Below are 14,183 nucleotides of genomic sequence, written 5' to 3'. Positions count from 1 at the left end.
ATTTCAAACTGAAAATAACTGTATGCATCATTGCAATTTGAACAGGAGGGATGGTTGACTTCTTCTAAGGAGATGCGTGGATCACTTAACTGTTATAATGTGGCTGCGTGCCTTAGATTTAAATTACCAAAAACTAAAATTTAAAAGCTGCGGCCGTGGGAAATCGACTTCAAGTTGCCTCGAGCATGTTTGCAATTCGGGGGGAAATTCCAGTTTTTCCAAACTTTCCAGTTTATTCCTGCACACATCCATGAGATCTCCAACCTAGGGATCAACTACCTCTAATCTTTTATTTAGGTGAATATCATACATGTTAGAATAAGGACCAAATTTAACAATATGTGTTGATTACAATGTTATGTCACAGCATTTAGTTGTTTAAGAAGGAACTGCAGATGCTGGAAAAATCGAAGGTAGATAAAAAGGCTGGAGAATCTCAGCGGGTGAGGCAGCATATATGGAGCGAAGGAAAGGATGACTTTTCGGGTCGAGACCCTTCAGACTGTTGGGGTGGTGGGGGCGGGAAGAAACATGGAAGAGGCGGAGACAGTGGGCTGTGGGAGAGCTTGGAAGGTGAGGGGAAAGAGGGAGAAAGCAGGGACTACCTGAAATTAGAGATGTCAATGTTCATACTGCTGGGGTGTAAACTACCCAAGCGAAATATGAGGTGCTGCTCCTCCAATTTACGGTGGGACTCACTCTGGCCATGGAGGAGGCCCAGGACAGAAAGGTCGGATTGGGAATGGGAGGGGGAGTTGAAGTGCTGAGCCACCTGGAGATCAGTTTGGTTATCGCGAACTGCGCGAAGGTGTTGGGCGAAGCGATCGCCAAGCCTACGCTTGGTCTCAACGATGTAGAGCAGCTGACACCTAGAACAGCGGATGCAATAGATGAGGTTGGAGGAGGTGCAGGTGAGCCTCTGCCGTACCTGGAAAGACTGTTTAGGTCTTTGGATGGAGTCCAGAGGGGAGGTAAAGCGACAAGTGTAGCATTTCCTGTGGTTGCAAGGGAAAGTACGAGGGGAGGGGGTGGTTTGGGTGGGAAGGGACGAATTGACCAGGGAGTTACGGGGGGAGCGTTCTCTGCGGAAAGCCGAAAGGGGAGGAGATGGGAAGATGTGGCCAGTGGTGGGATCCCGTTGGAGGTGGCGAAAATGTCGGAGGATTATCTGTTGTATGTGGAAGTGATGAAGCCAGTGATGGTGTTTGAGATAATGGCCTGGTGCTCGTATGTGGGGCCATGGTCCAAGGATAAGTAGGAGGAGGTGTCTGAGAGTTGGCGCCTTGTTGATGTTCAGTTTGGCTTTTAGTTTGGGGACATGGCATGGAAACAGACCCTTCGGCCCACCGAGTCCACACCGACCATTGATCACCCGTTCACAGTGGTTCTACGTTATCCTTTTTTGCATTCACTTCCTATATACTAGGGCCAATTAGCCTACAAACCCGCACGTCTTTGGAATAAGGGAGGAAAGGAGCACTTGGATGAGACCCACATGGGCACAGGGAGAATGCGCAAACTCCGTACAGACAGAACCTGAGGTCAGGATCAAGCCCGGGTGTCTGGTGCTTTGAGGCAACACATTTATCAGATGCGCTACTGTGCATCATGGAGATGTACAGCACAGAAATAAACCATCAGCCCAACTCATCCATTTCAACCAAGATGCCTTCCTGAGCAAGCCATTATTTGCCTGCTTTTCTCGAAATCCTTCCTATACACGAACCTATTCAAATATCTTTTAAATGCTGTTCTACAACACTCCCAAGGGCCTGGTCACTCACTGTGTATATCTTGCTTTTTAAAAAAATCTTCTTAAAAGACATAATTTAACACTTTCTGAGTTGAATTCCATCTGTCCTTTGCTCTCTTCCCAATTGATCTTGATCCTATTGTAATCTTAGACAATCTTCTTCGCTAACCACCGCACAACTAATTTTGGTGTCAACTGCAAATTCCTAATTATGCCACCTATGCTCTCCTCCAAATTGTTAATGTTTATGACAAACAGCAGATGACCCAGCATTGATCCCTGCATCATACCACTGGTCACAGGCCTCCAAACTGAAAAACAACTCTCCACTACCAGCCTCTGACTTCTTTCACCAAGCTAGTTTGGTATTACATAGCATGATCATCCTGGATCCCATATGGTCTTCTGGATCAATCTACCATGTGGGACTATGTCAAAAAGCATTGTTAAAGTCAATGTAGATAACATTTACCACTCTGTCCTTGTTTATCCTCTTAGTAACCTCCTCAAAAAAACTCGTGGGACAATTCACCATACACAAACGCATGCTGATTTTCTCTAATCATTGGGGCAGCGGCAGAGTTGCTGCCTTACAGCGCCAGAGACCTGGATTCTATCCCGACTACGGGTGCTGTCTGCACAGAGTTGGTGCGTTCTCCCCGTGACCATGTGCGTTTTCTCCGAGATCTTTGGTTTTCTCCCACACTTCAAAGACATGCAGGTTTGTAGGTTAATTGGCTTGGTATGAATGTAAATTATCCCTAGTGTGTGTCGGATAATGTTAATGCATGGGGGTCGTTGGTCGGTGCGGACTCGGTGGGCCGAAGGGCCTGTTTCCACGCTTCATCTCTAAACTAAACTAAACTGAAAATCCTTGCCTTCCCAAATGCAGATGGATTCTGTCTCTCAGAATCCCCTGCAGTAACTTTCTCACCACTGATGTTAGACTCACCATATCAGTTATCTGGCTCATTCTTGTAACCCTTCTTTAGTAAAAGGCACAAGTACCTCCATCCTCCAGTCTTCTGGTCCATCACAAAAATCTCTGCACGGACCCCAGCAACATCTTCCCATGCTTCCAAAAACGTCCTGGTATACATTTTGTCAGATCCTTTTACTTTTGACAGCATAATAAATGTACACCGCCACCAACACAAACAATCCACATTTCACCATTTAGTTACTCAAGTTTTGCAACAGTTAAAGCACATTATACAAACTTGCATTCTTGGTAATGTCTGCTGATGGTGCATATTGGGAATGTTGGCTGTGATCTCGGTGCAGTTTACTATTCATTCATTTTAATTGTATGAATGTTTAACATTTTCCCCTTTGTGCCAGGAGGTGGAGTGCTTTATCTTATTTTATATGAAACCATTATCCATTGCAAGAGCTGTCAGGTGATTTTTTTTTTTGTTTGATCAAAGTAATGAGTGTATTAAAAAAAAATGATATGCAGTTTCAGCTCTGGACATTAGGGTATGTCAAACAACACCTTAAAATGTACAGCCCATGGAGTTGCCAGCATATCTCAACCTGTTTCTCAAGGAATCTGTGGAACTTGCTGAGATTTCCCAGTCTGTATCTGATGGGAGCTATAAACTGATCCCTTGCTACATTTAACCTGAAGGGGGATCCAAATCCCCAGTTATTGGAAGGCCAATTGTGTGGTTGCTGGGAAGAAAAATATTAATTTAATTTCTATAACATTTATTTCCGGCATGTTAAAGGATTTAAATTAGTCTTTTTTTTTTTTAGGATTTCCACCTTTCAAATGTGATCCACGTTTTAAAAGTAAAGTTTGTTAACAGGTTTTCAATGGTTTTGAATGTCAGAGATATTCTGTAAAATCTGGGTAGCGTAAAGAGATGGTAAAGTTGGGGAGAGTGTTTATCCGGCTTTCAAGAGGTTTTGTGAATGGGGCTTGTTCTAACACACCCACGTTACCAACGGTACAGTTCCCGCCTAGCCTCTGCTCAGGGCATTGCCACTCAGCTTTGAGGACATCTGGCACCTCACACATGAATGTGGTCATGAAGAAGACCTGCCAGGGCCTCTACATCCTTGAAAGTTTAAGTAGATTCCATGTGTCACCATCAAAAGCATCTACATGAGGCACTTGATGTTTAAAGGTGCAATGGTCACTAATTTTTTACTGCTGATTTCTTGTTAATTTGACAGCTGTTAATATTGCCCAATTTTAACAAAACTTCACACTTCCCTTGATTGTACTTTGGATTGTTTAACAGTTGGCATCCTGGGAAATGCTCCGAAAATCATTTCCTTTGCTGACATTGAACATGTCCTGTCAATAACATAAAAATAAATCTTCATGTTGCCAGGATTTTTGCGAGGAATCCACAGAACTTTCATTGCACGTCCCTTGGCAACCTGGTATTTTGTTAATTGCCTGGCAACCTAAAATGTAGCTTATGGATCTTTCACTAAGTATGGTGAGTTCCAGATGCCAGTTGAGCCTTTCAGCACAGTGACGACAGAAATCCCATGTGATCCCTTTTGTGCAGTAAAATTGGATTATAAATTCCTGAGGATTTTATTTAAATAAGATAAAGGTAAACTAAAATTTCAGGGTATGACATTGGCTTGGATCCTCTTCCACAGAAGTCAGCTCTTTTTCACCTTAAATCTTTTGTGCTCTTCTTCAACCATTTCTTGTGTAAACATTTCTAATTTCTAATTGTTATACTATTTTAAAATCCAGATTGGTGTTCATTGCTCCTGAAAAGCATATTATATCATACAGGGGTGATTATGCAGCCACTCATTATGTTCACTGAGGTTATTGAATTTGTTATGCAGCTGATGTTCACATGCTGTCAATGTGATGAGTTAATACAGTTCCTAACTGCTGTGAAATATAATTGCATAATGCTCCCCCCCCCCCCTAGTGTTCATGCAATAGACATCCATTTTCTTTTTCAGAGTGAAATGCAAAATTGGCAGTTATTTCATACCAATCCAAAATTTAGCAGGGAACCTCAGAAGCAGAAAATGCTGGAAATAGTGAACAGATCAGGCTGGATCTATGGGAGGGAAAACCGAGTTCATTTTCCAGTTTGAAGACCCTTCGTCGACTGCACTGAGACACCTTATTTCAGCCTGCTTTTACCCCATCAAACATTTCTATTTGCCTTGAATGGTCCAGTTCCTTCCCAATTTTATTTGCGACACCACTGCTGCCCTCATAGAGGCATAGATATACAATCCCTTTACAGCTCCATCCCACATAAGGATGGCCTGAGGGCCCTCTGCTTATTCCTGGGGCAGAGTCCCAACCAGTTCCCCTCCAATATGCTAATTTGCCTGGCTAAACTTAGTCACAGAGTGATACAGTTTGGAAACAGGCCCTTCGGCCCAACTCGCCCACACCAGCCAACAATGTCCCAGCTACACAAGTCCCACTTGCCTGCGCTTAGTCCATATCCCTCCAAACCTGTCCTATCCATGTACCTGTCTATCTGTTTCTTAAACAATGCGATAGTCCCAGCCTCAACTACCTCCTCTGGCAGCTTGTTCCAGATACCCAACACCCTTTGTGTGAAAAAGTTACCCCTCGGATTCCTATTAAATCTTTTCCCCTTCACCTTAAACCTATATCCTCTGGTCCTCAATTCCCCTACTTTGGGCAAAATATCTGTGCATCTACCCGATCTATTCCTCTCATGATTTTGTATATCTCTATAAGATCTCCCTTCATCCTCCTGCGCTCCACGGAATAGAGACCCAGCCCACTCAACCTCTCCCTACAGCTCACACCCTCTAGTCCTGGCAACATCCTCATTAATCTTTTCTGAACCCTTTCAAGCTTGACAATATATTTCTTATAACATGGTGCCCAGAACTGAACACAGTATTCTAAATGTGGTCTCACTATCGTCTTATGCAACTGGAACATGAACTCCCAACTTCTATACTCAATAGTCTGACTGATGAAGGCCAAAGTTTTACCTTATCTACCTGCGACTTGACCTTCAAGGAACCATGCACCTGTACTCCTAGATCCCTCTACTCTACAACACTACCCAGAGGCATACTATTTACTGTGTAAGTCCTACCCTTGTTCAACATCCCAAAATGCAACACCTCACACTTCTCTGTATTAAATTCCATCAACCATTCCTCTGCCCACCTGACCAATCGATCCTGCTGCAATTGTTCACAACCATCTTCACTATCTGCAAAACCACTAACTGTTTTATCATCATCAAACTTGCTAATCTTGCCTTGAATGTTCTCATCCAAATCATTGATGTAGATGATAAACAGTAACGGGCCCAGCACTGAACCCTGAGGGACACCACTAATCATAGGCATCCAGTCTGAGAAGCAATCTTCCACTGTCACCCTCTGCTTCTGTCCATGGAGCCAATTTGCTATCCATTCAGCTATCTCTCCTTGGATCCCATGCAAGCTAACCTTCCAGAGCAGCCTACCATGTGGAACCTTGTCGAAAGGCTTACTGAAGTCCATGTACACAACATCTACAGCTCTGCCCTCATCAACCATTTTGGTCACATCTTCTAAAAACTCAATCAGATTTGTGAGACACGACCTCCCACATACAAAATCATGCTGACTTTCCCTAATCAGCCATTGCCCATTCAAATGCCTGTATATCCTATCCCTCAGAATACTCTCCAGTAACTTACCAATTACTGATGTTAAGCTCACCGGCCTATAGTTCCCAGCATTTTTCCTGCAGCCCTTCTTGAAAAGAGGTACAACATTTGCCACCCTTCAGTCTTCCGGCACTTCTGAGCGAGACCTTCTCTCATACCCTCAAAGTTGGCCTTGCCCCAGTTGAGCATTTTAACACGTGGACCCTCTCTGACCCTATCCATAACTATCTTAAACCTAATCAAACTGTGGTCACTGGTCCCAAAAGGCTCTTCCACAAACACTTCATTAACTTGCTTTTCCCAATTTCCCAATACTAGATGCAGCGTTGCCCTCTCACATGTGGGGACCTCTACATATTGCTTGAGAAAACTCTCCTGAACACTTTTGTGGAATTGCACCCCATCTGAACCCTTCACACTATGATTTCCCCTACTACAACAACCTTATTTAACCTGCAGCTGTCTGCAATCTCCAGCCACATTTGTTCTTCTAATTCCCGTTGACTGTTCGGGGGTCTGTACTACACCCCCAACAAGATAATTATCCCTTGTTCCTCTAGCTACACTAGACGAACCGTTGTAATGCCACCTCTGACCACAGGATAGACATTCTCCTTAACCAACAACGCAACCCCTCCTCCTCTGTCTATCGCACTGTACCATCAACAGCACACCCCTGTCTCTCCTGAAGCACCTGTACCCCGGAACATTCAGCTGCCGGTCCTGCCCCTCCCTTAACCAGGTTTCAGTCATGGTTACAACTTCCCAGTCGCTCGTATCTATCCACGCCCTAAGCTCATCTGCCTTGCCTGTCAGGCCTCTTGCATTAAAATACGTGCAGTTTAAACCAACCCTCCTCCCCGCTCTCTGCCTTTCACCTACTTATTCTGTCCACACCACCCTCCATACCAACTTCTAGCCTCTCACGTGCCTCTGTCCTGCACGAGATCCCACCCTTCTACCAATCTAGTTTAAACCCTCCCGTGTAGCATTAGCAAACCTGCGCGCAAGGATGTTGCTCCCCCTCCAGTTTAGGTGCAGCCCGTCCCTTTTATACAGGTCACCCCTGCCCCAGAAGAAATCCTAATGATCCAGAAATCTGAATCCCTGCCCCCTGCACCAACTCCTCAGCTACACATTCATTTCCCCTATCTTCCTATTCTTACCTTCACCACCACGAGGTACCGGAAGCAATCCTGAGCGCTACCCTGTAGCTACTGCTTTTCAGTCTTCTACCCAATTTTGTAAATTCTTTTTGCAGAACCTCCTTCCTCTTCCGACCTATATCATTTCTGCCAACATGCATAACAACCTCCGGCTGCTCCACCTCACTCTTGAGGATGCCGTGCAGCCACTCCGAGACTTCCTGGATCCTGGCACCAAGGAGGCAACACACCATCCTGGAGTTCCCACAATGTACAATTTCCCCTTCAACTCCACTCATTTTCTCCAGATTAAAGGTACAGCTATGAGCTCTCACAAGGGCCTAAATTCTGCCTATTATCTTATTGTGGGCTTTGTGGAAGTTTCGTTGTTTCAGTCCTACCTGGGATGACTCCCTCCACTCGTTTCCCAGCACATCAATGACTGCTTTGGTGCTGCCTTTGTACTTGGGCTGAACTCGACAATTTCCATTACTCCTGCAGCCAATTTCCATCCTGCCCTCACCGTCACATGGTCCATCTCTGACTAGTCCCATCCTTCTCTGGATCGCGCTGTCTCCATCTTTGAAAGGTAGGCTAGCCACCAACTGGGATGTGGGGTCTTTAGTCTGATATGTTGGTTCTCTTTCTCTTCATACTGTTAAATATTTCCAGTTTTATTTTTTTAAATATATTCAATTTCGGAATCGCCCTTGTACCCCTGAGGCAGCTCGTGACTCCACAGGATGTTACCACTGCTCTGTATTCTTCTTGGACCACTGTGCAGGAACTTTGATAACATTGACGCCAGAGTGACTGTAGTTGGGCAATCCCAGAATAACAAAGTCCTCCCAATGTTATGCTGAAGTTACACACCTGTGATGTAAGTCTATCGCACTGTACCATCAACAGCACAGCCCTGTCCTGCCATTGCTTATGACACACACTGTGACCCACAGTGAAAGCTTTGGTCTCCAGCATCCTTCCTGACCCCAGTGAAAGCACGGATCTCCATCCCCACCTTCCTCTCAGTACTTTCCCCATTGCCATGTGATCCTAAAATGGGAACCTGAGCAACCGATCCTTCATCCTAAGTCTCGCAGAGTGGTCGTTTTTTCCCTTATTAATATGAACTAGTTTAAATTGAAAATGGGTCCATCTTGGTTCACTTGGGACTCTGCACAATTTTGGACAGAATCTAAGATTGTTACACGATAACAAAAGAATGGATCTTTTATCCAAGTCCTGTCCACTTAACGTGTCAAATAACGGTATGTTGCTGGTCTTCGCTGGGAGATTCCACAGTTTATATCAGAACTATTCTTTCCCTCAACAATCCTCCAGCCTTTTCTTTCTCTGCCCTCTGGTTTTTCAAAGCTATAGGGCCTGTTTGTGGTGAATATGGCCAGTGTTTCGGAGAGACAGCTGATTTATAACAACTTTTGAAGGCTATGGGTGTCGCAGAATATGTTGTCAGTCACGTCATGATAGTGTTACTTGGCTGGATTGAGTTGGTCCAGATCCCATGAGCTGTTCACAGTGACTCTACAGCCAAAAGGGCCATTGGTCGATTGAGGAAAAAAGTATTTCAGACTGTGACCTGGCACCATGTTGTATCAGGCAGCAGTCCACCCCTGGTTCCCCACATGCTTCTGATCCTTGGGCTGCAACCAGCCTTGGGCTACCTACCTACTACCTCAATAAAAATGCTATTTTTCACAGTGCTATTTTTCACAAAAAAAAAATTAAGATAATTTAATAAAAACACTCACATACACCTACTGAATTGAATCAAATACTGTCGAAAAATCAACCATGAATTCCATTTAATCCAATTATTTTCAATAGGGCCTGTTTATAAATGAGATCTTGCACAGGCTCAGCAAGCTAGAGACCTGCCTTTAAGGGCGGCACGGTTGGAGGAGCTGCTGCCTCACGCCGCCAAAGACCTGGGTTTGATCCTGACCTCAAGTGCTGTTTATGTGGAGTTTGCACATTCTCCCAGTGACTGGTGAGCCTCCTCCAGCTCCTCCGCTTTCCTCCCACACCTCAACAAGGTGCAGATTTGTACGGTCAATTGGTGTCTGCTCGACTGCCCCTGATGTGTAGGGTGTGGATGCAACAGTAGAATAATATAGAAAGGGTTGATCGATGGTCATTGTGGCCTCAGGCCGAGTAGCCGGATTCCAAACTGTATCTTTCAATAAGAAAAAAAGTCAGAAGTCTGTGAGCCAACTGGTGCAGCACAGGGGCCACAGGACAGAGGACAGTGCTGCTGGCTCAAGCCAGTGACCGTGCCAGGTCTGAGCTGTGGAAATTCCAGGGAAAAACATGAATAGGTCTGACAGAAGGACTGGCGCCAGGGTGGAAGATGTGAATCAGGTCTGGTCGGTTTAATGTGTCAGGAAAAAGTAGAATTGGAACAAACATTTGGATTGTCATCAGTTTTCCTGCTGCCTGCATCTCAGCTAAGAAAAACATCCTGCTCTTCTGGCAGGGAAGTTATTTTTTTTCTGTTTGTATGCTCACCATTTGACTGTCCCATTGAAGTTTATGCTTACACTCAGCTAAAGCTCAATGTCAGTGGCGAACCTCAGAGATAAAAAATCAATAAATATCTTTCATAATGCATATTGACTTGTCCTGAATAATTTAATAATTCCAAGTAGTACTGTTTGGGATGTTCTGAAGGATTTGTAATGGTTGCCTGCAGCTAATGAAGTGATGATTTATTTTTGTACAGTAAATACTTCAATTTCTGCTTTCTGCATTGCAGCTGCCAAATGGTGTGTCATATCACGTTGCCACCCACCAGGATAGGCAGGGGAAACTGCAAGAGCACCTTCGCCAGCTGTCTGTGCTCTTCAGGAAGTTGCGACTGGTTTATGACAAGTGCAATGAAAACTGTGCCGGTTTAGATCCTGTCTCAATGGAGGTAAGAAGCAGCTGAAGTGGGACCCAACCCATGCTAAATGAAACGTAAGGAGGAGCGGCTTTTTGCTGTTACCTTGTCCAGATGGTTCGACTGCCCCATCTGCAGGAGAAAAGGAGGAAAGAAGATAAGACTTTATTGCCTTCCATCACAGTGAGGAATGTGGGGGAGCCACAGTGGAGGATGTTTATGTTAACTTTTATGTAGTTGTGTGTCTTGTTGCTTTTTTCTGGTATGACTATGGTAAATTAAATTTCACTGTACCTTAAATGGTACACGTGACAATAAAGGACCATTGAACCATCCCTTGTAGCCATGGGTGCAGCAAATTAACTTGAATCAACAAATCTGTCTACAATCATGAAATGTGTGTGCAAAATACGAACATTTAATTTACACAAAGAGTTTCAGTGCTGTGCTAAGTAAACCACTGCATTTTGGATAATAACCCCTGCATCTTGGTACAGGTGCACAACCTTTTATCCGAAAGCCTTGGGACCAGACACTTTTCGTAATTCAGAATTTATCGGCCTTCGGAATGGAAATTTTTTAGCGTAGATTTTAATGGCTGGCTCAGTGGTAGAGTGCTCGGCTCATATCCGCAAGGTCGCGAGTTTGCGCCTTGATCCCGGCAGTTACTCGGTCGCGAGTTTGAGTCTTCAATGTAGTTTTTTCTTGCAGAATAAATGTTTGTATGAAATGCAGTGTAGGAGAGGTGTACTGACTGTGTGGGCAGAACTTTGGAAGTGATTGCCCACCAGTCTAAAAAGCCGCTGTGTCTCCCTGTCCCTGGGATAGCAGGGGGCGATCAAACAGCACAATACCCCCCTCCCCCTCCAACTCCAGAGGAATCCGCTCCCCGATGGGCCGCTACGGCGACAAGTGGCAGTTTGCCCACAACCCGAGCTGCGCCCCCTCATCCGCCACCCCAAGAACAAGACGTACCTTGCACACCATCAGCTTCTGCCCCTACGTGTTCCTCTGGAGTTGGAGCGGGGCTGGGCTGGAGTTGCTGCTGGCTGTGGGTCTCTGGGATCTCCGTGCTTGCAGTGGGCCTGGGGGTCGGTGTCCCGTTGGTCCTGACGTCTCCGGCCACCCCCCTGGACTGGAGCCGAGACTGGGAACTGTACCGCCCTTGCCCCCTCCCTCTGCAACTGCAAACAACCCCACTCTCCTGCAAGGGCGGTACAGTTCCCGGGGGATGGCAGGTGGCCGGAGACGTCAGGACCAACAGGAACCCGCTCCCCGATGGGCCCCTACGACGCCCTGAGCTGCGCCCCGTCATCCGCAACCCAGGTTCCTCTGTAGTTGGAGCGGGGCTGGGCTGGGCTGCTGTTGGCTGTGGGTCTCTGGGATCTCCGTGCTTGCAGTGGGCCTGGGGGTCGGTGTCCCGATGAGGGGGCGCAGCTCGGGGAACGGCTTCTGGTGGTCCTGACGTCTCTGGCCAGTTTGCAGTTTTCCTCTGGAGTTGGAACGGGGCTGGGCTGCTGCTGGCTGTGGGTCTCTGGGATCTCAGTGCTTGCAGTGGGCCTGGGGGTCGGTGTCCCGTTGGTCCTGACGTCTCCGGTGACTGGCACGGTCCTGCTGCAATCGCCGACGTGAAGACAGTGCAAAGCCCCCGCGCCGGTGCAATGAGCGGGGAGCTGGAGAGGGGAGAGAAGGGGTCACACACATGGCCGGGAAGCGGAGGGGTGTAGGTGGGGTGAAACTGAAGGGAGCGACAATCTGCTGCTGCCTGCCCGCTGAGTTAAAAAGTTCCCACGCAAGACTCAGGCTACACTGTGTATCGTGAGTCTACCGTGGGAACTTTTTAACTCAGCGGGCAGGCAGCAGCATATTGTCAATTATTAACCCTCCCGCGCATTATACCCTTACCTTCTCTTTTATGAATGGGGATTTAGTTCCCCTTTCTTCGAGGACCGACCGGAGGTTCCGCTGTCACCTCTGCGGGCCGCCCTCGGTGAACGTTTTCAAGGACCTTTCTTCAAGGACCGAAAAAATGTCCGCTATTCGGAGGTTTTCGTTATTTGGATCTTTGGATAAAAGGTTGTGCACCTGTACTAAAATTTACAAATAATTGTTCCAAATCCCAATATGGTGTAAAGCTGGGACTGCCTTTTATGTGAGCATTCCTTGAGATGAGCAGAAATTCTGAGCTGTCGGATTTGAAAAAAACTAGTTAATTCATCCAAGTTTCTGCCTTGGTTTTTCTAAAGTTTGCGTAATTAGTAAAGACACATATATTCAAAAAAGACTGAGCGGAGGTGTTTAACAAAATGATCCCCGAGCCTGCGCTTGGTCTCGCCGATGTACAGGAGTTGACACCTGGAACAACGGACATCTACTACAAACCCACTGACTCCCATAGCTATCTACATAACACTTCTTCCCACCCTGCTTCCTGTAAAGACTCTATCCCCTACTCCCAATTCCTCCGTCTACACAGCATCTACGCCCAGGATGAGGTTTTCCATAGGGGTTCCCCTCTTCCATTATAGATGAGGCTCTCACTAGGGTCTCCTCGATATCCCGCAGCTCAGCTGTTGCTCCCTCTCCCCCCATTTCATAACAAGGACCGGGTCCCCCGTGTCCTCACCTTCCACCCCATCAGCCATCGCATACAGCTTATAATCCTCCAACATTTTCACCACCTCCAAAGGGATCTCACTACTGGCCACATCTTCCCATCTCCACTCCTTTCTGCTTTCCGCAGAGACCGTTCCCTCTGCAACTCCCTAGCCAACACGTCCCTTCCCACCCAAACCACCCCCTCCCCAGGTACTTTCCCCTGCAACCGCAGGAGATGCAACACCTGTCCCTTTACCCCCCCCCCCCCCCCCCCCCCCGACTCCATCCAAGGACCCCGACAGTCTTTCCAGGTGAGCCAGAGGTTCACTTGCACCTCCTGCAACCTCATCTACTGTATCCGCTGTTCCATATGTCAACTCCTGTACATCGGCGAGACCAAGCGCAGGCTCGGCGATTGTTTCGCTGAACACCTCTGCTCAGTCCGCCTTAACCAACCTGATCTCCCGGTTGCTCAGCACTTTAACTCCCCCTCCCATTCCCAATCTGACCTTTCTGTCCTGGGCCACCTCCATTGTCAGAGTGAGGCCCAGCGCAAATTGGAGGAACACCACCTCACATTTCGTTTGGGTAGCTTACACCCCAGCAGTATGAACATTGACTTCTCCAACTTCAAATAGCCCTTGCTTTCTCTCTCTCTCCATTCCCTCCCCCTTCCCAGTTCTCCCACAAGCAAATCTCTTTGCCTGAACCTTTGTGCGGGGGAGACCTGTCTGTTGTTTCAGGTATGCGAGTGCGTGTGGGTACACTGCAACCTCCTACCACCTCCCACGCATATGTTGAAACTTTCCTCAACTATGAAGAAAACCGGCTTCGACCTGCCACTAAAAAATTATCGATTTTTAAAACGGCAACCTACTTTTAGTCGAGGCCGATTTTAAACATGATGAAAAAATAGCAGCAACCAAGATGAAGCCTCGACCACGCTGAAACCACTTTCGACCATTAGGGAGAGTGACCAAAACCTCCTGTCACCTCATGGAAACCTACGGTGGCGGGCAAGGTCACCAGAGGTTGCTGTTTAAGTCTCGTAAGTGGGACAGAGGCTTAAGACTGCCACACAAGACCCTAATTCATTTTCTGATTGTGATGCTGCAAATGGAGGCATCTTTAATAGATTGGAAGTATTC

The 14,183-nt window shown here is 46.6% G+C and overlaps 1 protein-coding gene across 3 annotated transcripts in view; it reads left to right on the top strand.

The window, feature by feature from the left end:
- Window positions 1-14,183, top strand: part of med30 (mediator complex subunit 30) — a 53,114-nt gene that overhangs the window by 13,044 nt on the left and 25,887 nt on the right. For all 3 annotated transcript variants that reach the window (XR_004411676.1, XM_033019207.1, XM_033019208.1), the window contains exon 3: window positions 10,312-10,470. Coding sequence is in view for 2 of the 3 variants with exons in the window: in XM_033019207.1 (XP_032875098.1) it covers window positions 10,312-10,470 (159 nt within the window). In the remaining variant the exon portion in view is untranslated. The remainder of the gene's footprint in view (window positions 1-10,311; window positions 10,471-14,183) is intronic.

The sequence above is a fragment of the Amblyraja radiata genome, chromosome 4 (genome assembly GCF_010909765.2).
Source record: "Amblyraja radiata isolate CabotCenter1 chromosome 4, sAmbRad1.1.pri, whole genome shotgun sequence".
Classification (NCBI taxonomy): domain Eukaryota; kingdom Metazoa; phylum Chordata; class Chondrichthyes; order Rajiformes; family Rajidae; genus Amblyraja; species Amblyraja radiata.
The sequence above is the reverse complement of the archived record's forward strand: the minus strand, read 5'-3'. Positions and strand labels throughout refer to the sequence as shown.